The sequence below is a fragment of the Urocitellus parryii genome, chromosome 15 (genome assembly GCF_045843805.1).
Source record: "Urocitellus parryii isolate mUroPar1 chromosome 15, mUroPar1.hap1, whole genome shotgun sequence".
NCBI classification, from domain to species: Eukaryota; Metazoa; Chordata; class Mammalia; order Rodentia; family Sciuridae; genus Urocitellus; species Urocitellus parryii.
The window spans coordinates 11539752-11563064 of NC_135545.1; the positions used below are offsets into that span (position 1 = coordinate 11539752).

Consider the following 23313-nt stretch of genomic DNA (forward strand, 5'->3'; position numbering starts at 1 on the left):
TTTTTCTTTTGTTTCCCCCTTTATTTTTCCTGATACTTTGTTTTTCTGATAGCAGTGAGGGGCCTGCTGTAGGACATAGGGCTCACTAGGGAGGGGGTGTGGAGCACCCTTCCAAAATCATTAGATCTCTCTTTTGAGACTGGGAAGAAAGCCACAAGCTCTCTCCTCAGAAGATGCTAAATACACAGACTGGGAATATCATTTCAGGAAACTCTGGACTCCAGGGCCCATCTGTCCTCCCCTCCCTACTGAAAAGGAGACCAAGGACAGAGGACTGAGGCATGAGGAAGAACATAATACTTAGGGGCCAGGAAGGAGGAAGGGTCAGAAGGGAACCCTGTGTGACCATCAGGAGTAAAGCTCAGGCCTGGTGTTCAAGGCCCTTAGTGTGCCAGGGCTCTTCTGCCAGTCCCTGTTCTTCCCTTCAGCCCCTTTACTTGGAGGATCAGAATGTGAAGTTTCTGGAAGCCTCTTCCTTTTTCGAATTAGCAATTCCCTGGGCAAATTCCCATGTGTTTACAGGTCACATGGATCAGAGGAGGGTGCAGAGTCACCATTCACTGACCAGTTACCTTTCTGTCAGGACTCTTGGTTTTAAGTGACAGAAACCTGACCCAATGGTATAAGCAGAAAAGAGAATGTTTTGGCTCACTTGGGTCACACAACTCAAGGCTGGGCTGGAGTTAGGTGTTCACATCACAGTGTCTGCCATTCTTCCTCCATTTCTCAGCTGGGTTCACCTCAGTCTCTAGCTGTTTGCCTTTTGTAGATGGCTGCTAATAGCTCTTGGATTTTATTCTACTCCCTTAAAATTCCTAGAGAATTTCTTTTTCCCAAGAATTGTTGGAACTGAGTCCTGTACCCATCCTTGAACTAGTTTCTGAGACGTGAGGCCTGGGCTAAGACACTACTTTTGCCAGAGGCAGGGATAGCACCACTCAAGTCTCTAGAATTAGGAATGGGAAAGGGTTATTTTCCAGAAGAAAATGGGGCTGTCACCAGAGGGGAGGCTGGTGCTGATAGACCTGGGTAGCTCTCCTTTACTCCCCATTTCCCAAAAGTGGGTTGGTGGTGCCATTTATAGAGGAAAAAACTGACTCAGAGAAGTCGAGTCTCCTTCCTAAAGCCACACAGCTAGTAGTTGAACCATGATTTGAATCCAAGTAAGTAATAGATTCAGAATTTGAATGCAACTCTTTCTGACCTCTAAAATCATGTTCTTTCTGAAAGATGATTTGGGCAGGGACATTGAGGTTCAGAGAAATGAGAGAATTATAACCAGTGTGAAGTCAGGCAACCTGGGAGAGTTTCCTTGGGCAGATGAGATTGAAGCAGCAACAAGAAGGCTGAGCTGAGTCCCAGGAGAGTCAGGGTAACCCCTGACAGGGAAGCCATGGAAATAGAGTTGGGGGTTTGGGGTCTCACGTTGTGGTTCTGTATCTTTCTAGGCCGAGCAGCGCCTCCTAGTGGTCGGTACTCACATGTGGCGGCAGTGCTTGGTGGCAGTGTCCTGTTGGTGGCTGGGGGGTACAGTGGCCGGCCTCGTGGGGATTTGATGGCCTACAAAGTGCCCCCCTTCGTGTTCCAGGCACCTGCCCTGGATGTGAGCACTGGGGTGATAGGAGAGAGGGTGGCTGGGTGAGGAGGTAGCATGGTTCCCATGGGTGAGGGAAAAAGTGTGGAGGGTACCTCTGGGGGTGGGGGGGTCCCTAGAGCCTCGAGAGGAGGGAAAGAATCCCTGGGGTTGAGGGAAGAGGAGCTAGAGGGTCCCTGAGCTGGGGGAGGAATGAAGGGTCCTTATGGTGTTGAGCAATTAGGGTCCCTGGGGTGATCACAGTGAGCGAGGGGTTGGGAGGCAAGCCCCAGCTCTGAGCGGCTTCCTCCTCTGTCTCCACCCCCTCCCTACAGTACCACCTGGACTATTGTTCCATGTACACAGACCACAGCGTCTGCTCCCGAGACCCTGAATGCAGTTGGTGTCAGGGAGCCTGCCAAGCTGCACCCCCTCCTGGGACACCCTCAGGGCCTGTGAGTGACTGCCCTAACCCTTCTGTCCCCTATCAGAGAGCCATGCCCTCAGCTTCCCTCTGCCTAAACCAAGTGGTCAGGGACCTTTCCCTGACTGGAAGACTTATTTTCACACCCAAGATCCTAGTTCCTGCCTACCTGCTAATCCCTGAACCTTTGTCTCCCCACCAACCTGATCCTTTGAGTCTTTGACCCTGTCCTGGGCTCCCCAGTACCTGTCTTTGATCACCACATTCCAACCCTGCTTTCAATTCCCCATTCTCCAATTTCCTGGCTCCTTATACCCAGGACCCTTGTATCGATAGCCCTTCCCTGTTCCCTTGAGCTCCAGTGGACACTGAACCCTGTCCCGTCCTGTCCTTGCAGTGTCCAGCTGCTAGCTGCCTGGGTCTGGGCCGCCTGCTGGGTGACTGCCAGGCATGCCTGGCCTTTAGTAGTCCCACAACCCCTCCCCGGTGGCCTGGTGCCCTGGGCTGGTGTGTGCACAATGAGAGCTGCCTCCCTCAACCTGGTGAGTGTCCAGGGCAGTGTGTGGGGGGGAGGGGTGGCAGAGCACCCTATACTGATCCCCCAACTCCACATACCCATGTCCTCTCAGAGCAGGCCCACTGCCGAGGGGAGCAGATCTCAGGCACTGTGGGCTGGTGGGGGCCAGCACCTGTCTTCGTCACATCTCTAGAGGCCTGTGTCACCCAGAGCTTCCTGCCCGGCCTGCACCTGCTCACCTTCCAGCAGCCACCCAATGCCTCCCAGCCTGACAAGGTGGGCAAACAGCTAGGTGCTCCGGGATTGTTGATATTCCAGGGCCTAGGGTTTATTTTTTTCAAGTGGATATTGGTGGTGTGTGTGTGTGTGTGTGTGTGTGTGTGTGTGTGTGTGTGTATGTGTGTATTGGTGGTGCTAGGGATGGAACCCAAGGCCTTGAACTTAGCTGAATGTGCACTTCACCTCTGAGTTACATCCCCTGCTGTAAATGGAGCTGTATCACCCTAAAAGTCTTTTCATTCAAAGGTCTGATTTACCTTATGAACTTAAAAAGAATATATATAGGTAGGTAGGGTGGGGCATGCCTGCAATCTCAGCTACTTGGGAGGGTGAGCAGGAGGATCACAAGCTTGAAGCCAGGCTTGGCAATTTAGCAAGACCCTGTTTCAACATAAAAAATAAAAAGGGATGGAGGCTGGGGATATAGCTAAGTGGTGGAGTGCTTGTCTAGCAGTATGAGGTGCTGGGTTCAATCACCAGCACCGTGAACCAAACCAAACCAAACTAAACCCCAAATCACACACTAATAGAATGAATCATGTACTGTGTCTGTCATTTGGAACATTTAGGCCTAAGCTTGGAAAAACTTAGGTGTGAAGGTGGCATAGTGTGTCAGGGAAGAGGACCTGAAGGGGCCAGTCCTGGAGGTTTAATGTGACCTGGAGATGAGTGGGAGCTGGAGTCAAGTTGGGCTCTGGGACCCTGTTTGTCTGACATCCAAGTTTGAGTCCTGACTCTTCTCCCAGAGGGATGGTGGGCAAGCTGCCTAACCCCTGCCCCTACCTCATTTTCTTTTTTGCTAAAATGGGGAAGAAGTTTTCGTCTATCTGCCTTCTTTGGCTCTGATATGGCCTGGAAGGTATGTGGACTTGGGATTAATCCAGAGAGGTAATCACATGTTCACCCCACCTCTGGCTGCTATAGGTCTCGATTGTCCGCAGTACAACCATCACCCTGACCCCCAGTGCAGAGACAGATGTATCCCTGGTCTACCGTGGCTTCATCCACCCGTTGCTGCCTGGAGGACCAGGTGGGCCGGGGGCTGAGGATGTGGCAGTGTGGGCCCGGGCCCAACGCCTACACGTCCTGGCCCGGATGGCCCGTGGCCCTGACACAGAGGACATGGTGAGGAAGCCTGGGACATTTGCGGTGTGTTTTTGGTAAAGAGGGGCTTGAGGTGTGGTACAGGGCATCTATGGTTCCAGGGGAAGACTGGGGATGTGTCCTCAGAGGAGGAGGACAGCACTGGGGTTTTCAACTGTGAACAGATTTGAAGAAGGTGGGAATGGTTTGAGTTACCAGGTCAGACTCCCCTGGGAGGAGGCAGGTCACGGGGTGACTTGGAGGTTGTCAGGGTCTAGGGAAGAGGACCTGAAGGGGTCAGTCCTGGAGGTGTGGTTGGTGCCTGAGTAGTGCCACCTGCCACCTGTGCCAGGTCGGGGCGCACTGCCTCTGAGGCCTTTATCCTCTTCTCAGGAGGAGGTAGGGCGCTGGGTGGCACAGCAGGAGAAGGAGACGAGGCGACTGCAGCGTCCAGGGTCTACTCGCCTCTTCCCACTGCCTGGGCGAGGCCACAAGTATGCAGTGGAGATCCGGGGCCAGCTCAATGGCTCAGCAGGCCCTGGGCACAGTGAGCTCACTTTGCTGTGGGATCGGACTGGTGTGCCAGGCGGCAGTGTGAGTGCCCAACCCAGCTTCTAACCTGAGCCCCTGGACTTTCTGAAGTCCATCCACAAACTCTTAATTCCCTGGATCCTGACCTCTGACTCTTTAACCCTTGGCCTCTGAACTCTGGACCTTACCTTGAACCCTCCTAGACCCTGACCTCTGCCCCAGAACCTGGCCCAATACCATATATATATATATATTCCCCCCCCACCCCTGTAATGCTTGGGATGGAACCCAGGGCCTCAAGCATGCTAAACAAGTGCTCTACCACTAAGCTACACCCCAACCCAGATCCCATATTCTGACCCCATCCACATTTTCTGACTCTTCCTGCCCTGACCCTTGCCCTCCATACATTGACTTCTTGTCTCTAGGGTCTCTGGGACTTGATCCTCATTTGCCTGTTGATTTTCTCTCCTGACTTTCTATTCTCTAAACCCTTAATTCCAGTTGTTAGTCCCAAATTCTGACCCTTTCCCGGAAGTTTGATTCCTGACCTTCATGTCACCTTTCCAGGAGATCTCCTTCTTCTTCCTGGAGCCCTACCGCTCCTCGGCCTGTGCCTCCTATTCCTCCTGCCTGGGCTGCCTGGCAGATCAGGGCTGTGGTTGGTGCCTGAGTAGTGCCACCTGCCACCTGCGCCAGGTCGGGGCACACTGCGAGGATGATGGGTCCGGCGGGTCCCTGCTGGTGCTAGTGCCTGCCCTCTGCCCACTCTGTGAGGAGCATCGCGACTGCCATGCCTGCACCCAGGTGCCCACCAGGCCCAGAGTGGGGATGTCAAGACTGAGGCAGCCAGAGTAGCCCACTGAGACAGGGCCCCTTGGAGCTGGCATGGGCAGCCAAGGGGACCTGGTGGTGAGGAGCAGATGGCTGGGGCAGTTGTCCTTTGTGTAAAGGGAAGAGCCAGGTGGAGAGTAGATGAAACGGGCCTGGAAAGATGACCTGGGAGTCAGAATATGCCTTGTTGAGGGGACAGAAAATGCAGTTGACTCCCCGTTCCCAGAAGAGTCAGTGTTCTAGTGACTGGCAGGGGAGACAGGGCTCCAGACTTCCAGCTCGCAACTCAGCATCAAGGGGAAAGTGCCTTCCTCTTTCTGTTGCCACCTCACCCCTCTCCAGTGGCAGTTCTGGGACTTCTGCTGAGAAGTCCCAGAATCACATTTCATTGGCTCTGATTGGGTTTTGCAAGCTCCTGATGAAGTCACTGGGATTGGGAGGGAGCGTGGCCCCTTGCCCACCTCTGGATCTCAAGGATGAATCTTCCCCACTGGGTCCCCTAGAAAGGTACTATTGCCCAAAGAAGGGTGGGTGCTGGTCAAGCAGAACTAACGTGTGGCTGAAGGGAAGGTGCAGAGGGGACAGCAGGGGAGCGAGGTGTTGCTTGTTGAGTGGTGATGGATGGACACCAGGAGCTCAGGGGAGTGGGCTGAACTCAGTGCTGACTCTTTGTCCAACCCCTAGGACCCCTTCTGTGAGTGGCATCAGAGCACCAGCCGCAAAGGGGATGCGGCATGCAGTCGGCGGGGCCGGGGTCGAGGTGCCCTGAAGAGCCCAGAGGAGTGTCCCCCACTCTGCAGCCAGTGAGCTCAGCTGGTCCCAGGGAGCGGGTGGGTGTGCGTGGGGGCATGGGCTGGAGTGACATGGCCTCTGCTCCCGTCCTAGGCGTCTGACCTGTGAGGACTGCCTGGCCAACTCCAGCCAGTGTGCCTGGTGCCAGTCTACCCACACCTGCTTCCTGTTTGCTGCCTACCTGGCCCGGTACCCACATGGAGGCTGTCGTGGCTGGGACGACAGGTGCGGGCCTGGGGGTGGGGCTGATGGAGCGAGGGTTCAAGCTGGCAGAGGGCCCAGTCCCTGATCCCTCCCACACACCTGCACCCCACAGTGTGCACTCAGAACCAAGGTGCCGGAGCTGTGATGGCTTCCTGACCTGCCATGAGTGTCTGCAGAGCCACGAGTGCGGCTGGTGTGGCAATGAGGACAACCCCACGCTGGGACGGTGAGCACAGGTGGGGCCGGTGGGGTAGGACACCTGGCTGTCCCTCCTCAGTGACTAACAGCGGCCTCTGTTTCTCTGCCCCTTTGCCCTGTCCCGATCCTGTGGCTGCTTTTCCTTTCCTGCTGCCTCCACCTCTGCTTTCCTCCCTCCCCCTTCTCCCCATTTCTCTTCCTCCTCCATTCCCCTTCTCCCTTGCCCTTCCCTGGTTTACTCTCTGCTCACCATTCTGTGTCTGTCTCTCCTCTCTCCCTTTTCCTTTTCCCCTTGTCTTTGGGCCCTGTTTCTATGTTCTTTCTCCTTCAATCTCTCTCCCCCCAGGTGCCTACAGGGGGACTTCTCCGGGCCCTTGGGTGGGGGTAACTGCTCCCTGTGGGTGGGGGAGGGCCTGGGGCTGCCTGTGGCTCTCCCTGCCCGCTGGGCTTATGCCCGCTGTCCAGATGTGGATGAATGTCGCCTGGGCCTGGCACGGTGTCACCCGCGGGCAACCTGCTTGAACACGCCCCTCAGCTATGAGTGTCACTGCCAGCGTGGCTACCAGGGTGATGGCATCACGCACTGCAACCGCACGTGAGTGAGGCATGGGTTGCTATGGAGATATCGCTTCAGGACTGGGGCTGGGAGGTGGAGGAAGCCATCCTGGTGCTGGGCTCCCTCCTGTGATTCTAGTATCTCTAGTTAGCCTGGGGGTTTTACCCTGTAGACTAGGACTTCTTTTAAGTGGCAGGGTTCCCAAGGTAACCCTAGTTACTATGGAAACAGGACACTCATAGACAATGGGCTATAACCTTTAGCGTTGCTGTGGAGATGGAGGAGGACCTAGTTGAAAGGGAGTTTTTACAGTGCTGATATGTGGTTTCTATGGAGACAAGCTTCACCACGTGTAATGAAGTTACTGTGGAGACTGGGTCACTCAGGACAGTGGAAACTGGCAGCCATTTGTGATAGTGTTCTGGTGGGTGGGATGAGGGGGATGCTTTGGGGGTCCTGGGCCTGCTCACTCCCATGTGGTCCCAGGTGCTTGGAGGACTGTGGCCATGGTGTATGCAGTGGACCCCCAGACTTCACCTGTGTATGTGACCTGGGGTGGACATCTGACTTGCCCCCACCCACGCCTGCCCCAGGGCCCCCTGCCCCTCGCTGCTCCCGAGACTGTGGCTGCAATTTCCATAGTCACTGCCGCAAACGGGGGCCTGGCTTCTGTGATGAGTGCCAGGGTGAGCAGCCCTTATCCCAAGACCCTGGGATGGGTTTGGGGGGCTCCAACTTTGTCTTCTGTGAGTGGGCTTTGGGCTCCCTGCATGCATTTCTGGGTCCCTCTGCCCATTTACCTGCTCCTGACCCAAACAGTCTTCAGTGCCACTGTCTTTCTGGTTGGGCTCAGTCCCCCTTTTGGGACTTGCTATTTCTGTCCCAGTCAGGGGCCTTGGTTTCACTCCTTTGAAGTGAGGCGGGTGGGATCAGTAATCCTCTGAGCCAGTTAGTCTGGGCCCACTTCTGTCCTTATCCCTGACTTTGTGTCCCGTCTGCTGCGGTCTTCACAGACTGGACGTGGGGGGAGCACTGTGAACGGTGCCGTCCTGGCAGCTTTGGCAATGCCACAGGCTCAGGAGGCTGTCGGCCCTGCCAGTGCAATGGTCATGGGGACCCACGCCGTGGCCACTGTGACAACCTCAGCGGGCTCTGCTTCTGCCAGGACCACACAGAGGGAGCCCACTGCCAGCTTTGCTCACCAGGCTACTACGGGGACCCCCGGTGAGCCAGGGGCCAGCAGATTTGAGTAGGGTGGGCTTAGGGACACAGTGGGCCCTGGCAGGACTGGTCTGATTCTGGCTCTCCTTCTCCCCAGGGCTGGTGGTTCCTGTTTCCGGGAATGTGGGGGACGAGCTCTCCTCACCAACGTGTCCTCAGTGGCTCTGGGTTCCCGCCGGTTTGGGGGACTGCTGCCTCCAGGTGGTGGGGCTGCAAGGGCCGGGCCTGGCCTGTCCTATTGTGTGTGGGTTGTCTCAGCCACTGAGGCGCTACAGCCCTGTGCCCCAGGGACCCTGTGTCCCCCACTCACCCTTACCTTCTCCCCTGACAGCAGCACCCCTTGCACGGTGAGTACCGAAGGGACTAGGGTTCAAGCCGGAACCATGCCCTGCCCCGACCCCTGCCCTGCCCAGACTTCAAATCCCAAGCTGTTCCTTAGACTGCCCAGCCCCTCTTCCTAAGCCTACAGGTCTTCCCATTTCTCAGTTCTCTTCCTGTTTCCTGAAATCCTCTCCCTCATCCTCCAGATCCTCAGACTCCCCTTCCCTAGACCAGGGATGGTAATTATTAAACCTGTGTACCAATTCTGATTGTTTGGTGGTGGCTGCTGGGAGCTATGTATTGAGAAAGAGGCTCAAGGCAAGAGTGGCCAGTCAGCTAGCCATGTCTGCTTTGAAATGGCATTGGGAGTGGTGGTCTCCATGCTGCAGTTTGACATTTGCCCTGAATGTTCAGACAGCCCCTGTCAGTCTCAGATTGCCCTCCCCTCCTGAGGCCTTCCTCCTCCTAGACCCAAGTGCACTTTTTCTTCACCTCATGGTCTTCTAACCCTTGACTCTACACCCCTCCAGCTGAGCTACGTCCTGGCCTTTGATGGATTCCCACGCTTCCTGGACACTGGTGTTGTCCAGTCGGACCGTAGCCTCATAGCTGCCTTCTGCGGCCAGCGGCGGGACAGGCCCCTCACTGTGCAGGCCCTGTCTGGTATGGGGGCTGGGGAAGTAGGGTCCCTTTGTGCTGGGCTTTGTATCCTTTGCTCCTGCATTTGTGATCTGATGGGGCTGAGGAGCCAGGTTCAGCCCAGGGACTGTTGCTGACTTTGTGGGTGACACAGTCCCTTGCCTGGAGGGTGGTGCAGTTCCTCTCCATTTCTGGGCCCCAGTTTTTTCAGTGGAAAATAGAGAGGATTTTGCAGGCTGGGCTGGCTCTGGAGAGGGGGGCTGAGCAGGGCATGTGTGTCTTTGGGACACAGAGAATGTGGCTGAGCATCTCCTTAGCCTAGTGATTCTCAAAAGGGGTGACTTTTTTTTTTTTAAGTTGTCAGTGGGCCTTTATTTATATGCAATGCTGAGATTTGAACCCAGTGCCTTGCACATGCTAGGCAAGTGCTCTACCACTGAGCTACAACCAGTCCTAGGGGTGATTTTTGTTGCCCAGGGAATATATCATAACGTTTAGGTAGGTGTGTTTTAGTACAGGGATACTTTATCACTAAGCTACATCTCCAGTCCTTTTTATTTTTAGTTTTTATTTTTCGTTTTGAACAGGGTCTCACTAAGTTGCCAAGGCTGGCCTCCAACTTGCAATCCTCCTTCCTAAGCCTCCCCAGTTGCCAGGATTATAGCATATACCACCAGTTTCAGCTTCTAGAGATATTTTGGCAGTCATGATTAGGGGTGCTATAGGCATCTAGTGGGTGGAAAGCAGAGATGGGGCTGTAGGACAGCCTCTATGACAAAGAACCACCTAGGACTGAGAGGTTGAGAAACTGCTGAATGGATGGGGATGCGCTGGAAAGGATTGGTTGCCTCAGGCAGTTAAAGAGCCAGAGTTTGGAAATGCTTTCTTCCTTCTTGTTGTGAGTCAGAGGCTGGTGCTGGAGGCCAAGAGAGAGATGTGTAGTTGACCTGATGGAAATGAACCCCCAGGCTTCCACAGTGACCCCCATAGAAATGAGGGGATTTCATTGTGCCCAGCAAATATTTCCAGAACACCCACACTGAGCTCACCTGAGCTCTACACGGTGTAGCTGAGAACAGGGACATAGGTGCTGCCTTCAAGAACCTGGGGAGGCAAGGGGGTGCCCAAACAAAGCATTAGACTCAGCATAGTAACTCTCTCCCGAGGCAGGGAAAAGGAGTGGCACTGGCCTGGCTGGGGCTGGAGCTAGGGAGAACTTTTGTGTGGGGTGAGTTTGGCTGGAGGTGGGAAGCTGGAGGCATGGTGGGAGCACCTTCTCCAGGTGGAGGAGTAGCAGATGCCAAGTCCCTGAGAGGAGGATGGTGGGCCAGGCTGACGCTAGGGCATACTGGATGAGGAAGTGGGAAGTCCTGAGGTCAGGGTTCTGCAGGGCCTTAGGCTCCAGAAGGGGTCTCTTCAAAAATACAACTTTATTGAGGTGTATTTTACATATCATATCTTATAATTAATTTCTGTTTCCTACTTCTGGCAAACCTGCTAATCTTTATAAAGAAAATCAGTCTTACCTAAGAGTAGTGGGAGCTGTAGAAGGTTTAGAACTTGCCTGTGATGGGGTCAAAATTCTTGTTTTAAGAATTGCATGGGGGGCTGGGGTTGTGGCTCAGTGGTAGAGCGCTTGCCTTGCATGCGTAAGGCACTGGGTTGATCCTCAGTACCACATAAAAATAAATAAAATAAAGATATTGTGTCCATCTACAACTAAAAAAATATATATATTAAAAAAAAAAGAATTGCATGGGCTGCTGGGAGGGCAGAGTGTAGGGCAACCAGGAAGACTGTGGGGAGATGGCACTGATGTCCAGATGAGATGCGATGTTGCCTTGCCACCACTGAGAAGGTGGCAAGAAGTAGGTTAATATGAGAGATTGAGATTTTATTTTTATTTTTATTTTTTTGGTGCCTGGGATTGAATCCACTGCCTTGTGCATGCTGAACACACGCTGTACCACTGAGCTACACCCTTCACCTGAGATTTAGGCTTTAAGGTGGATGGAACTTGATGGGTTGGTCAAGGGACGGGCGTACAGAGAGACCGTAAACCACGGCAGTGACTATAAGTGACCAGGGTACTCCCTGCCTGTTTGTGCTGGGTTTTCTCCACGCCTGGGGGTGGAGCAGTGTCCAGAACACATCCTCTCTCTCCACAGGGCTGCTTGTGCTGCACTGGGAAGCCAATGGCTCCTCCTCCTGGGGCTTCAATGCCTCAGTGGGCTCTGCCCGTTGTGGGTCAGGGGGCCCGGGGAGTTGCCCTGTCCCCCAGGAGTGTGTGCCCCAGGATGGGGCTGCAGGTGCTGGGCTCTGCCGGTGTCCCCAGGGCTGGGCTGGCCCACACTGCCGCATGGCTCTGTGTCCTGAAAACTGCAATGCCCACACTGGGGCCGGGATTTGTAACCAGGTACAGGTGGGACAGGGCCAGCCGAGTGGGGCGGGTGGTGACCAGGACTGCCCTGAGCCTCCTTTTGCTGTCTCCAGAGCCTGGGTGTGTGCATCTGTGCTGAGGGCTTCGGGAGCCCCGACTGTGCCACGAAGCTGGATGGCGGGCAGCTGGTCTGGGAGACCCTCATGGACAGCCGCCTCTCAGCTGTGAGTTCTGGGTACCTCCTCTCTGAGGACATGCCACACAATCTCTCTTGTGGATCATTTCTCCAACCTGCTTTCCTGGCCACTTCAGACTGTCCACCCATGCCTGACAATGTTCTGACCTTAGTCTGACCCCTGATACCTCTGCCCCCACCTCCAGGACACTGCTAGCCGTTTCCTACACCGCCTGGGACACACTATGGTGGAAGGACCTGATGCCACCTTGTGGATGTTTGGGGGCCTGGGCCTGCCCCAGGGGCTTCTGGGAAACCTGTACAGGTGAGGACTGTGCTGAGGAGGTGGGATACCTGAAATAAGAAAAGGTTACCCTAGGGATTGCTGAGATGTCTGTCATCCAAGAGTCACCTCAAGGGAATATAGAAAACCTCTAAGGTGAGGGACACTCAAAAGATTCTGGGACACTCATCACAGGCGGCTCACCTAGGACTGGGATACTCTTTGGGTGGTGCTCCCTGGGAGATGATAAGGTAACTGTTATAAAGATCACCCCAAGGGAGGCTGGGGCATCTGCCAGGTAGGGTCACTCTTAGGGTTGCTGGGGTGATTGTACAACAAGGCTGCTGTTCTGCATCTTGGCCCCAGGTACTCCGTGAGTGAGCGGCGATGGACACAGATGCTGGCTGGAGCTGAGGATGGAGGCCCAGGCCCATCACCCCGCTCCTTCCACGCAGCTGCCTATGTGCCCGCTGGGCGTGGTGCTATGTACCTGCTTGGGGGACTCACAGCTGGGGGTGTCACCCGAGACTTCTGGGTCCTTAATCTCACCACCCTACAGTGGCGGCAGGAGAAGGTGAGCACCTGTCTCCATCCCCCAGGCAAAGATGGCCACAGCAGCTCTTGTAAGCTTTCCACCAAAGGAAGCCATCTCCCAGAGTTTCAGCAGGAGTCCCCAACTTGAATTGCTCTGGCTGTCTTGGGTTACATTGTAGCTGCAAGCCAATCTCTGGCCACAGGCTTGTGATGCTCTGGCTTAAGAGGCTGGAACACAGGCTCACCCGAGAAGAGAAGCCGGGGCTTCCCACAGGCACACCAGGCTGCTTGGGCCTGGAGAAGTGAATGAGGAGTGGGCAGAACTGACCAGAGTCTGCTGCATACCTGCCAGAGCTCTGTCTTAGAAGGTCAAGGTCTGACCAGCCCCGGGAGCTTACTCCCTCCTTAGCAGTTCAGAGGGAAGGGACTGTGGGACTGAGTCTTGCTTCTATCCACAAGGGGACTCCAACTTCTGGCTCCCTTGATGACCTTGATCCTTTATCCCTCAGGCCCCTCAGACCGTGGAGTTGCCAGCCGTTGCTGGTCATACTCTTACTGCCCGCCGAGGCCTGTCTCTGATCCTGGTAGGCGGTTACTCCCCTGAAAACGGTTTCAACCAGCAGTTGCTTGAGTACCAGCTGGCGACTGGCACCTGGGTGTCTGGACCCCAAAGCGGGACACCTCCAACAGGTGGGGCTGGGGCTGGGCTTTGCGTAGGCTGTCCGCTCCCATACTCTGGTTGCTGCCCACTGTACCCTTGTTATTTCCCTTCCTGGACCCTAACCTCATCCAGAATCTCAGGAAACCATCTCTGGTGATGTTCAGTTTCTGTTTAACTCTCCCCAGCTTCATGATGACCTGCCCACCTCCTGCACATTATGGCCATTCTCTCCCCCCACCCCCAGGTTCTAAGATCACTGTCCCTCAGGGGCTGTCCTTTCCCTATCATGCTTTTACATGCTTTTATCATTGTCCCCTGGACGTTCTGTCACCCTGTCTCCCTCCTATGAGCTGATCATAATCGCCCAACTGTTGCTTTCTCTCTTCCCTTTCTCCATGTCTCTATTGTCCTTTAGAATCCAAGAGAGGGAGGGGTTGAGAAGGATTCCTTGGTCTCTGGCTTCAGGGTGTGGTGGGGTCGTGGTGTGGTCACCAGAAGGGGAGCCCAGGAGGTGGGGGGGCATTGCTGGTCAGCCCTTCTCTGCCATCTCTGTGGCTGTTCTGTCCCCCTCCAGGTCTCTATGGTCATTCTGCGGTCTACCATGAGGCCACCGACTCCCTGTATGTGTTTGGGGGCTTCCGCTTCCACGTGGAACTGGCAGCCCCTTCCCCAGAGCTCTACTCCCTGCACTGTCCTGACCGCACCTGGAGCCTGCTGGCCCCTTCTCAGGGGGCAAAGGTCAGGAAAAATGGTCCAGATAGATGACTATGGGGAAGGAGGTGCCCAGGGACTGGCTTCCTCCTCAATTCCAGCCTCCCTTTCCAGTCCCCTACACTGAACGGTAACCTCCTTAGATCTCCTCTTTTTCCATCCCTGATTTGGAGGAAAGAATCCTCTCCAGGAGGTCAGAGGCATGGGTTCTGCCCTTTCTCTGCCCTGACTCTCTGTGTGGCCCTGCAGGTCCCTTCCTCTTCCTGGGCTTCCAGGCTATAAAAAGTAGAACTGGGACCCCTAGTTCTTCCTGCCTTACCAGGTCAAGGAGGTGGGTGTGGGAGAATAAGGAACCATCTGTGCTGGTAGGAACAATGGCTTGTGCAGTTTCTAAGTCCCTCAGGGCAGGGAGAGGCAAAAGAAGGCACTCCAGGGAGCCTGAGGCCCGGGGCTGTAACTTGGGTGCCAGGAATGTTGTTGTTCACCTCAGGGGGTCTGAGCCAAGTCCCTGGGGATGACTGGGTGAGCTGGTGGGGTAGGAAGGGAAATTCAGGGGTGGCAGGTGTGGGGATGGAGCACATGGAACAAGGGACAGGGCTCTGACAGGCCATCCCTACTGTGTGTTTCCCCAATAGCCCCGTCCCCGACTTTTCCATGCTTCGGCTCTGCTAGGGGACACTATGGTGGTCCTCGGTGGGCGCTCAGACCCTGATGAGTTCAGCAGCGATGTTCTGCTCTACCAGGTCAACTGCAATGCCTGGCTTCTGCCCGACCTCACCCGTAAGTCCCCTTTGATCTCCATGGGAGAGTGGGGAACACCCTGGAGGAGGCTTGTTCCTGTCCTGGGACCCCCACACATTAGAAGTCATTCTGATTTCCTGGGACTCACCAGCAAAGCACTCACCCCGCCCCATATAATCTAAAGACCATGAGGAAGATCTTTTTTTTTTCCTTAGAAAATTTACTTTTTGGGGCTGGGGATGTGGCTCAAGCGGTAGCGCGCTCGCCTGGCATGCGTGCGGCCCGGGTTCAATCCTCAGCACCACATACCAACAAAGATGTTGTGTCCCCCGAGAACTAAGAAAAAATAAATAAATATTAAAAAAATTCTCTCTCTCTCTCTGTCCCCCTCTCTCTCACTCTCTCTTTAAAAAAAAAAAAAGAAAATTTACTTTTTATTGTGACTGTAAAAGTAATAATATTCATTGTATATAATTTATAAAACAGGAAGGGAAAAAACACCCAGAATCCTATTCTTTAGAGAGAACCCCTGTTGGATGCGGGGAGTTTCCTCCCAGGCTTTGCTGTTCATGGGTTAGAAGTGGGCTTTTTTTAAAAAAAAAACAAAAACACATTTATTTTTTAGTTTTAGGCGGACCCAATATCTTTATTTTACATTTATGTGGTGCTGAGGATTGAACCCAGTGCCTCATGCATGCTAGGCGAGTGCTCTACCAATGAGCCACGACCCCAGCCCCTAGAAGGGGGCTTTTATCTTGCCCTTTTTTCTCTTTTCTTTGCCATGCAGGAAATCAAGGCCAGGCCTCACTCATGCTAGCCAAGTGCTCTACCCCCAATGGCACCCCAGCGCTTGTATTTCACTTAGCAGAGGGAGTGACTGTGTGTGCTTCTGGGCCTGTCTCCTTTCCTTTTTGCTTCTTTTTCTGACCCTAATGCACTTTTTCTCTTAATCTACCCTTCCTACTATTCTCTCTCTCTCTCTCTCTCTCTCTCTCTCTCTCTCTCTCTTTCTCTTTTGAGAATTAAAAAAAGAAAACAAACAAACAACAACAAAAAACCCCTGCTAGGCGTGGTGGCACACACCTACAATCCTGGCTGCTCAGGAGGCTGAGGCGAGAGGATTGCAAGGTTGATTCCAGCCTGGGCAATTCAGTGAGACCTGGTTTCGAAGCAAAAACAAAAAAGAGCTCGGAAGGTAGCTCAGTGGTAAAGTGCCCCGCATTCAATTCAGTACCTCACAAAACCAACCAGCCCACAAAAAACTAAGGTGAAATTTGTGTAACATAAAACAACAGATAGAGGGTAGCTCAGTGGGAGAGTGCTCGCCTAATATGTGCAAGGCCCAAGGTTCAATTCCTAGCACCACAAAAATAGGTCAATAAAAATGATCAACTCCTTGGCATTTAGAGCCATTGCAGTGTTGCTCAGCCAGCACCTCCCGCGTGGTTCCCAAACATTTTTCTCTGCCCTTGTCCTCCCCGGCTACCTTTTTCTGTTTGGTCTGCCTTTCTCTTCCTCTCTTTTGCTGTCTGATTCTCCTGCTCGTTTGTCCTCGGCTGTCGCTTTACTGCCTGTCTCCTTTGACCCTCCCTGGCTTTTCCTTCTCTGGGCGTCCCTCCTTGACTGACCTCTTGGGCGGTCTCTCTGAACACCCTATCTTTCCTCAGGCCCAGCCTCTGTGGGACCCCCAATGGAGGAGTCTGTGGCCCACGCAGTGGCAGCAGTTGGGAGCCGCCTGTACATCTCTGGGGGATTTGGTGGAGTGGCCCTGGGCCGCCTACTGGCCCTGGCCCTGCCCCCTGACCCCTGTCGCCTGCTGCCCTCACCTGAAGCTTGTAACCAGACTGGAGCCTGCTCTTGGTGTCATGGGGCCTGCCTTTCCGGGGACCAGGCCCACAGGTAACCACAGTGACCAAGAGCCCATTATAGGTAGTAGTGGTTCCTGTTGAGGGTAACTGCACCATGCGCTGGGAGGGGACCTCAGGAGTATATTGATGTGGTTCAGGAGACCGGCTTTCATGTGAGAAAGTGGGTGAATCATCACCGGTGGGGCAGCCTGAGCCAGCTCCAGCCGAGAGCCTTGTTTGTGGGCTCGGGTCTCATTCTGGAGGAGCTGGTTCTGAATTGAGCCTAAATGAAAGATAACAGTTTAGAGCAGCAAAGTCTAAAAGCGGGCTCTGTGTGGCATGTTTGGGAGATAATCTGACCTGAGGGAGAGTGAGACTGACAGGGTGAGTGGGGTCATCTCAGAAAGGGCTTCCTGACTGAGGCACTGGGCTCTGTCCAGCTCCACAGTCCCTTACCTGAAGTTTGGGATCCAAACATTTCTGCAGGCCCAGGGGTTCATAAGTTCGCTCCAGCTCACTCATTTGGCTGCTGGATTATCCTGAACTGACTCGAGGCTATTTGTGGGCTTTGTTTGTCCCATGAAGTGTGTCATCACATTAACTGCAGGAATATTAATGGGTTTGATTATTGGGGGTGGGGGAAGCACCTGAGTGTGTGTGTAATAGTGGGAGCACCCACTGCATTTTTAAAATCTGGAAAATTCTAAAACCTGTGCACCTCCAAGGATTTAGGGGAAGGGATTGTGTATCTGCACTCTGGGCAGCGGGGGGGAGCCATGGAGAGTTTGAGCAGGAAGGGGAGGTCAGGCCTGGGCAGGGAGATCCCTGGAGTGGTTGTGAGAGGTGGAGTAATGAAGAGAGGCAGCAAGGGGACTCAGGTGCTAGCTGGGGGGAGAGGAAGAGCCCTGAATTGGGCAAGGGCCTGTAGGGAGGGGGAGAGGAGATGGTCAGAGAAAAAAATTCAGGAAGCAGAGGGCTCAGTGGCTGAAGGGGCAGGAGGGCGTGGGGTATTTTCTGATATTGCTGGCCAGGGTGACAGGTGAAAGTGAGACCATCTGTCACAAGTGGTGGGGAGGACAAGGATCGGGAGGCCTGTGCAGGTCCATCTCAGGATACGGTATGGGGGAACAGTAGGAGCACATCCAAGAAGCCGAAGGATGGGCCTGGCTGAGTGTGTGAGCCACACCTCATGACCTCCAGGTTAGGCTGTGGGGGTGCCCCCTGCTCCCCAATGCCTCGATCCCCAGAGGAATGTCGACGACTCCGGACCTGCAGTGAGTGCCTGGCTCGCCATCCCCGCACCCTACAGCCTGGAGATGGAGAGGTGAGTGGCTTGTGCAGGGAATAACAAGGAGTGGCAGGTAGAGGGGCAGGAGGTGGAGATCTGTGGCTAGCTGTCCAGGGTCTCAGGAACCACTGAGCCCTTCAGCAATGATTGGATGGGAAAGACTGTCAGAAGGGGAACTGAGAGCCCTGAGACCCCACCAAGCCTGCCTCCTCCTCAGGCATCAGCCCCCCGCTGTAAGTGGTGTACCAACTGCCCCGAGGGTGCCTGCATTGGGCGCAATGGGTCCTGCACCTCAGAGAATGACTGTCGCATCAACCAGCGAGAGGTCTTCTGGGCTGGAAACTGCTCAGAGGCGGCGTGCGGGGCTGCTGACTGTGAGCAGTGCACCAGGGAGGGCAAGTGCATGTGGACACGGCAGTTCAAGAGGACAGGTGAGCCTGAGGGCTTGGGGGCCTGCACTCCAGGGTCTGAGGGAGGAGGCCTGGGCCTGGACCCCTGGCCCTGAGGGAGGAGGGCTGGGGGCCAGACTGAGTTCTAATCTGTGTCCTCTACCCAGGGGAGACACGCCGCATCCTCTCAGTGCAGCCCACCTACGACTGGACATGCTTCAGCCACTCTCTGCTTAATGTGTCTCCAATGCCCGTGGAATCATCACCCCCACTGCCCTGCCCCACCCCCTGTCACCTCCTGCCCAACTGTACCTCGTGCCTGGACTCCAAGGGTGCCGACGGGGGCTGGCAGCACTGTGTCTGGAGCAGCAGCCTCCAACAGGTACTGCCCCTTGCCTCTCTGCCCTCAGTGGGCTTTCTTTCTCCCCTGTCCTCCTCCTTCCAACTCCCTGGCTGCAGCCCGCCATGCCTTCTTCCTCCTCACACCAGCTCCTTCCCTCTTGCACGTTCCCTGCTGTCTTCTGTGCCTCCTTCCCGGACTCCCCAGCCCCTGTGTCTCTCCATTGCTCATTCATGGTCTCCTCTCCGCTTTCTTTCCATAACTGTCGTTTCATGCCCCCTCAACCTCCCTTTTCTGCTTTCCTGCTCCATCTGTCTACATTGGGAGCTTCTGGTTGCAAGAAATGCTGCCTCCAGCTGCTTTCGTAATAAGGAGGTGGGGTGTTCAGTAGAACAAGGAGTGTTGCTGCTCTCTGGCTCTTCGGCCACACTGCCTGTGGTCTCAGTGATTCTCCATACATGTGTGTCCTTCGATTTCCTTCAGCTTCATCATCAACAAACAGGGCCTCAGTCTATATGCTTTTCTCATAGGGCCCTCTCATGATGAGTTTGCTCACATTTTCAAGGGGAAACTGTGACCCAGCTTGTGAGGCAGGTGTCCAGCTGTACTCCACTGAGACATGGCTGGGGAGGGCCGGGAGCATGTGGTTCCAATGGGGCAGGGCAGGTGAGAGCTAGTATGTATCCTTGGGTTGGAGGGGTGATTGGTGTGGGCAAAGCAAGCACCATGTGTCCAGGAAAGCCTGTCCCTTGATTGCCCAGCATATCCTCTCAGCTTCCAGAAAGTTTATTCCAAAGATGCCTTCACCAAGTGTGATTTAGCTGTCCCAGGTACAAAGGTGTTTGCCTCCTACTCCACCCCAGTGGAGGACAAGACAGATTCACCTTCCACCATCATCTCTAGTAGGAAATGAGTCTCTGATTCCCCCCAACATCTGTTCCTCATTCACACCTTGATTGTGCAAGACCCAATAGAGTCCAGCCTCCTTGCTGGCCACAGCCCATGAGCCGGTGATCACCTCAGCCACCACCCTGTCACCTTGGACAGCAGTGCAGGGAAAATGGGACACTTACCATTAGAACTTCCATTTTGAGAGGTGATTACAGAAAGAAACTGACAGTAATATCCAACCCGTTCCAGCCCAGGAGGTCAGGGTGTGTAGGACCTCAGGCATCTACGGCTAGATGCCTGCAAGTGGCATCTTGGCTCATTTGATCACGGGCTAAGGTTCCAAGCTCAGGGTCCAAGCTCAGCTGGGCCTGGGTTTAAATCCAACCTTGTCACTTTCCAGCTGTTTGACTTTGCTTGAGTGACTTGTCCTCTCTTAAACCTCAGTGAGTAATGGGAATCATTATCAACAGCCTGTCCCATAAGGAGGTCATATCAGTTAAGTAGGAGAATTTACTTAGAGCACAGAACAGTACCTGCCATCCAGTAAGGAGTCATAGCCAGTTACTGCTGCTGGTGTAATGAGCACTGGGGGAGGACTGATCTGCTGTCCTGAGTTCCACCCACTAGGAGGATTCTTTACCTCCATGTCAGATATTCTTTACCTCCATGTCAGAGGATACCCGTGAGGGTTCCTCAGAGGACTATCAGTGTGGCAGAAGGTCAGAGGACCCTCTGGTGTTGGTCTGCTGCAAACAGAGGCCCTTTGCCTTCAAACCTGAGGTCCTGGCAGTACAAGGTCTCCCCAAATATTCTTGAGATTTCTATAATTTGTCTTTGTGGGGATTTTTGGGACCAGAAGGCGACACCGAGCATCTGCTGTCTCACACAGCTCCCCCAGCCCCTCCCAGTTCCTCCACACCCGCTAGGCTTGGATGCCTGAAGAGCCCAGGCAGCTCAGGAGATGAGGAAGCTCCAGGCAGGAGGCAGGAGGATGTGTGGGGCCTGTGAATCGGAGGGACAGCCTGTCCACGAGCCAGGCAGCACAAGGTTGATGCTGTGTGTGAACACAAGGGGACTTTTGTCTGATATGATTTCTATGAAATCTCCTAGCTTTAAGATGTTGGCTCAGATCTTTAAAGAACATCCCCCACATAGGTCAAATATCCCCACATAGGTCAATAGCTGTGGGCTCTAAACCTGTTATGATTTGTTCAGAGACTGCCAGATTCGAACTATTTGCATTGTTCTCTGTAATGGCTTTAACCTCACCCATGGCAGGCAGCTGAGTGCTCTCCTCCCTGGCCTGGCTCCTTCCCTCCTCCCTCCCTCCCTCCCCTCAATAACTTCATTATCGAGCACCCTGCACGGACACTTTGCTACTCCATGGTGTATGTCAACAGGCAAGCTGGGATTGTCTCTGGAACTTACTGTTCACCTATTTTTTCTAGGAACACAGGAAATGCAGGGTAGGTTGTTGGGCCTTATTGTTCGCTGCTAGGAAGGTCACAGCGGGAAGTTCTGAAGTGCTTTTCAGGACCGAGGACTCTCATTGCTTGCTCCTGGATTGCCCCACCATCTGCCAGTGCATGCACTAAATTTAGATCTGGAAGCCCAGCCTGGTAGAGAATATTTTTGAGATTTTTTTTTTTAACAAGAAAAAGAACACGCAGGATTTATTACATGCCTTAGGCATGGCAGTATTAGACTCCTTGGCAGAGAGTCTGCCTCTGGCAGTTCCGCAAGACGCGGCTCCTGGCAGGCCCAACCCTCAGTGCGCTCAGAGCTCTGACCACGGCAGCCGGGTTTTCTATTTCAGGATTGCAAGGCTGCTTTGCTTTTTCTTAAGTGCTTTCAAGCAGCAGCCAGCCAGGATAATTGTCTTCCCTCGTCTACTTCACTTAGGGTCTGTGCAGTAAATAAAAAGTGTATAAACCCAGGAAGTTCCCAAGGGTCTAAACCTCACTGTGCACATGGTCTGGGTCCCCCCACAGAGTGAAGGCTTCTGAATCGCTGCCCGGCTCCTCATCCAGGACTCGGCCTCCCAGCTGGGAGGGGAGGACCTTTTTGCCCTGCAGCCAGGACCACATTTGTTCTAAGCAACTGTGGCTCATGGCCCTGCTTCTGACCCTCTTCTGTCTTGATCCTGGGTGGTTGGCTTCAGAGCTACCAGGAACAGAAGCACCTGAGCTGGGTAGGGAAGAGGAACTTGCTACCCCAAGACAGTGGTACCTTTAGGACATGGGGTATAAAGTCCACCCTGCCCTCATGAGGGGCTGGGGATGGAGCCTGGAAAACTGCCTCTCCTCTGCCTCTCCTGTCTTTCGGATATGAGGTCTCATCTCCATCTCTCTGGCTACTGTCTTCTGTGTCCTGTTCATTTGTGTGTTTTCTGCTCATCCAGACGTCCTCAAATGTTCCCCCAGCCCAAGTCTACATGATCTCCCACTTCCTCTGACCTCCCGGCCCCACTTGCAGTCCTGATGTCTAGTTACAAAGGCTTGAGTGAGAACACGTGATGGCCCAGCTAGTGTCCTGGGCTGACTGTGGCCAGGGAGGGGGAACCTCAGAGAAGAGATGCTATCCTGGGAGAGCGCCGCAGTGTTTGACTTCCTTTCTCTGCCTCTCTCCCCCCATCCCCATGTCTCCTTCCTGAACAGTGTCTGAGCCCTTCCTACCTGCCTCTGAGATGTATGGCTGGAGGCTGCGGGCGGCTGCTCCGGGGCCCCGAGAGCTGCTCCCTGGGCTGTGCGCAGGCAACCCAGTGTGCCCTGTGTCTGCGGCGCCCTCATTGTGGCTGGTGTGCCTGGGGGGGCCAGGATGGGGGCGGCCGCTGCATGGAGGGTGGACTCAGCGGCCCCCGTGACGGTAAGAAGGGTATGGGAGCCAGGCAAGAAGGCTGGTTTGGGTCTGGGACAGAGAACATGGGGACACTGGGGTTCATCTCAGAGATGGAGCTCAGAGGAAGCAGGGACAATGACCTGGGTGGCTGGGGGCGGGTAGTGTAGAGGTTCCCCAGGCAAAGCCTTGTATTCCTGGGGCCAGGGCTGACATGTGGGCGTCCTGCGGCATCCTGGGCCTTCCTGTCCTGCCCCCCTGAGGACGAGTGTGCAAATGGGCACCATGACTGCAATGAGACCCAGAATTGCCATGACCAGCCCCACGGCTATGAGTGCAGCTGCAAGACGGGCTACACCATGGACAAGTGAGGCTGTAGGCCCCGTGGGATGTGGGTAGGAGGAATGGGCTGGCCAGACTGCGGGGAGACCCCGTGGGAGCAGTGAGGGATGAAGTCCAGAGCTTAGCCAGACAGGAAGGATGAGCAGCCGGAGGCGGGAGGTGGGTATTGATCCAGGGAGGAGGAGAGTGGTGAGCTTGGCTGGGGTGGGACAGGATGGTGAGGGAGACCAGGGATGGATGAATGTCACAGGGGCCCAAGAAGAGGGAGGATTGTGGGCTAGCTCCTGGAGGAAGTGGTGGGTGGACCCCAGAGGGCAAGTGGTGGAATAGACGGAGCAATCAGGTGGAAAGAAGATAGGCCAGCTTGGAGGGGCCAGGCCATGGTGTTAGGAGACAGGCCCCCCGCCAGGGCCACCTGCCCTGACCTTTGCCCTGACCCCTGCAGTGTGACAGGCCTGTGCCGCCCCGTGTGCGCCCAGGGTTGTGTGAATGGCTCGTGCGTGGAGCCTGACCACTGCCGCTGCCACTTCGGCTTTGTTGGCCGCAACTGTTCCACAGAGTGTCGCTGCAACCGCCACAGTGAGTGCGCGGGCGTGGGGGCCCGCGACCACTGCCTGCTCTGCCGCAACCACACCAAGGTGGGCACCCAGGGCCGCCTGACCTTGGGACCCAGGCCCTTGCTTGCTTTTAGCCTGTGCTCAGGCTCCCCACCCGCCTCAATGCT

At 54.7% G+C, this 23313-nt stretch overlaps 1 protein-coding gene across 1 annotated transcript in view; it reads left to right on the forward strand.

The window, feature by feature from the left end:
- The window catches only part of Megf8 (multiple EGF like domains 8), a 38490-nt gene that overhangs the window by 9786 nt on the left and 5391 nt on the right, over positions 1-23313 (forward strand). Inside the window, exons 9-37 of the mRNA XM_026403881.2 lie at positions 1449-1603; positions 1909-2028; positions 2395-2539; positions 2627-2790; positions 3718-3918; positions 4270-4470; positions 4978-5214; positions 5926-6044; positions 6127-6258; positions 6350-6463; positions 6782-7030; positions 7478-7677; positions 8005-8215; positions 8310-8559; positions 9064-9196; positions 11341-11588; positions 11666-11776; positions 11934-12052; positions 12377-12584; positions 13054-13234; positions 13780-13943; positions 14552-14696; positions 16325-16556; positions 17705-17828; positions 18010-18223; positions 18349-18563; positions 22070-22277; positions 22455-22614; positions 23035-23227. Coding sequence (XP_026259666.2) covers positions 1449-1603; positions 1909-2028; positions 2395-2539; positions 2627-2790; positions 3718-3918; positions 4270-4470; positions 4978-5214; positions 5926-6044; positions 6127-6258; positions 6350-6463; positions 6782-7030; positions 7478-7677; positions 8005-8215; positions 8310-8559; positions 9064-9196; positions 11341-11588; positions 11666-11776; positions 11934-12052; positions 12377-12584; positions 13054-13234; positions 13780-13943; positions 14552-14696; positions 16325-16556; positions 17705-17828; positions 18010-18223; positions 18349-18563; positions 22070-22277; positions 22455-22614; positions 23035-23227 — 5153 coding nt within the window. The remainder of the gene's footprint in view (positions 1-1448; positions 1604-1908; positions 2029-2394; positions 2540-2626; positions 2791-3717; positions 3919-4269; positions 4471-4977; positions 5215-5925; positions 6045-6126; positions 6259-6349; positions 6464-6781; positions 7031-7477; positions 7678-8004; positions 8216-8309; positions 8560-9063; positions 9197-11340; positions 11589-11665; positions 11777-11933; positions 12053-12376; positions 12585-13053; positions 13235-13779; positions 13944-14551; positions 14697-16324; positions 16557-17704; positions 17829-18009; positions 18224-18348; positions 18564-22069; positions 22278-22454; positions 22615-23034; positions 23228-23313) is intronic.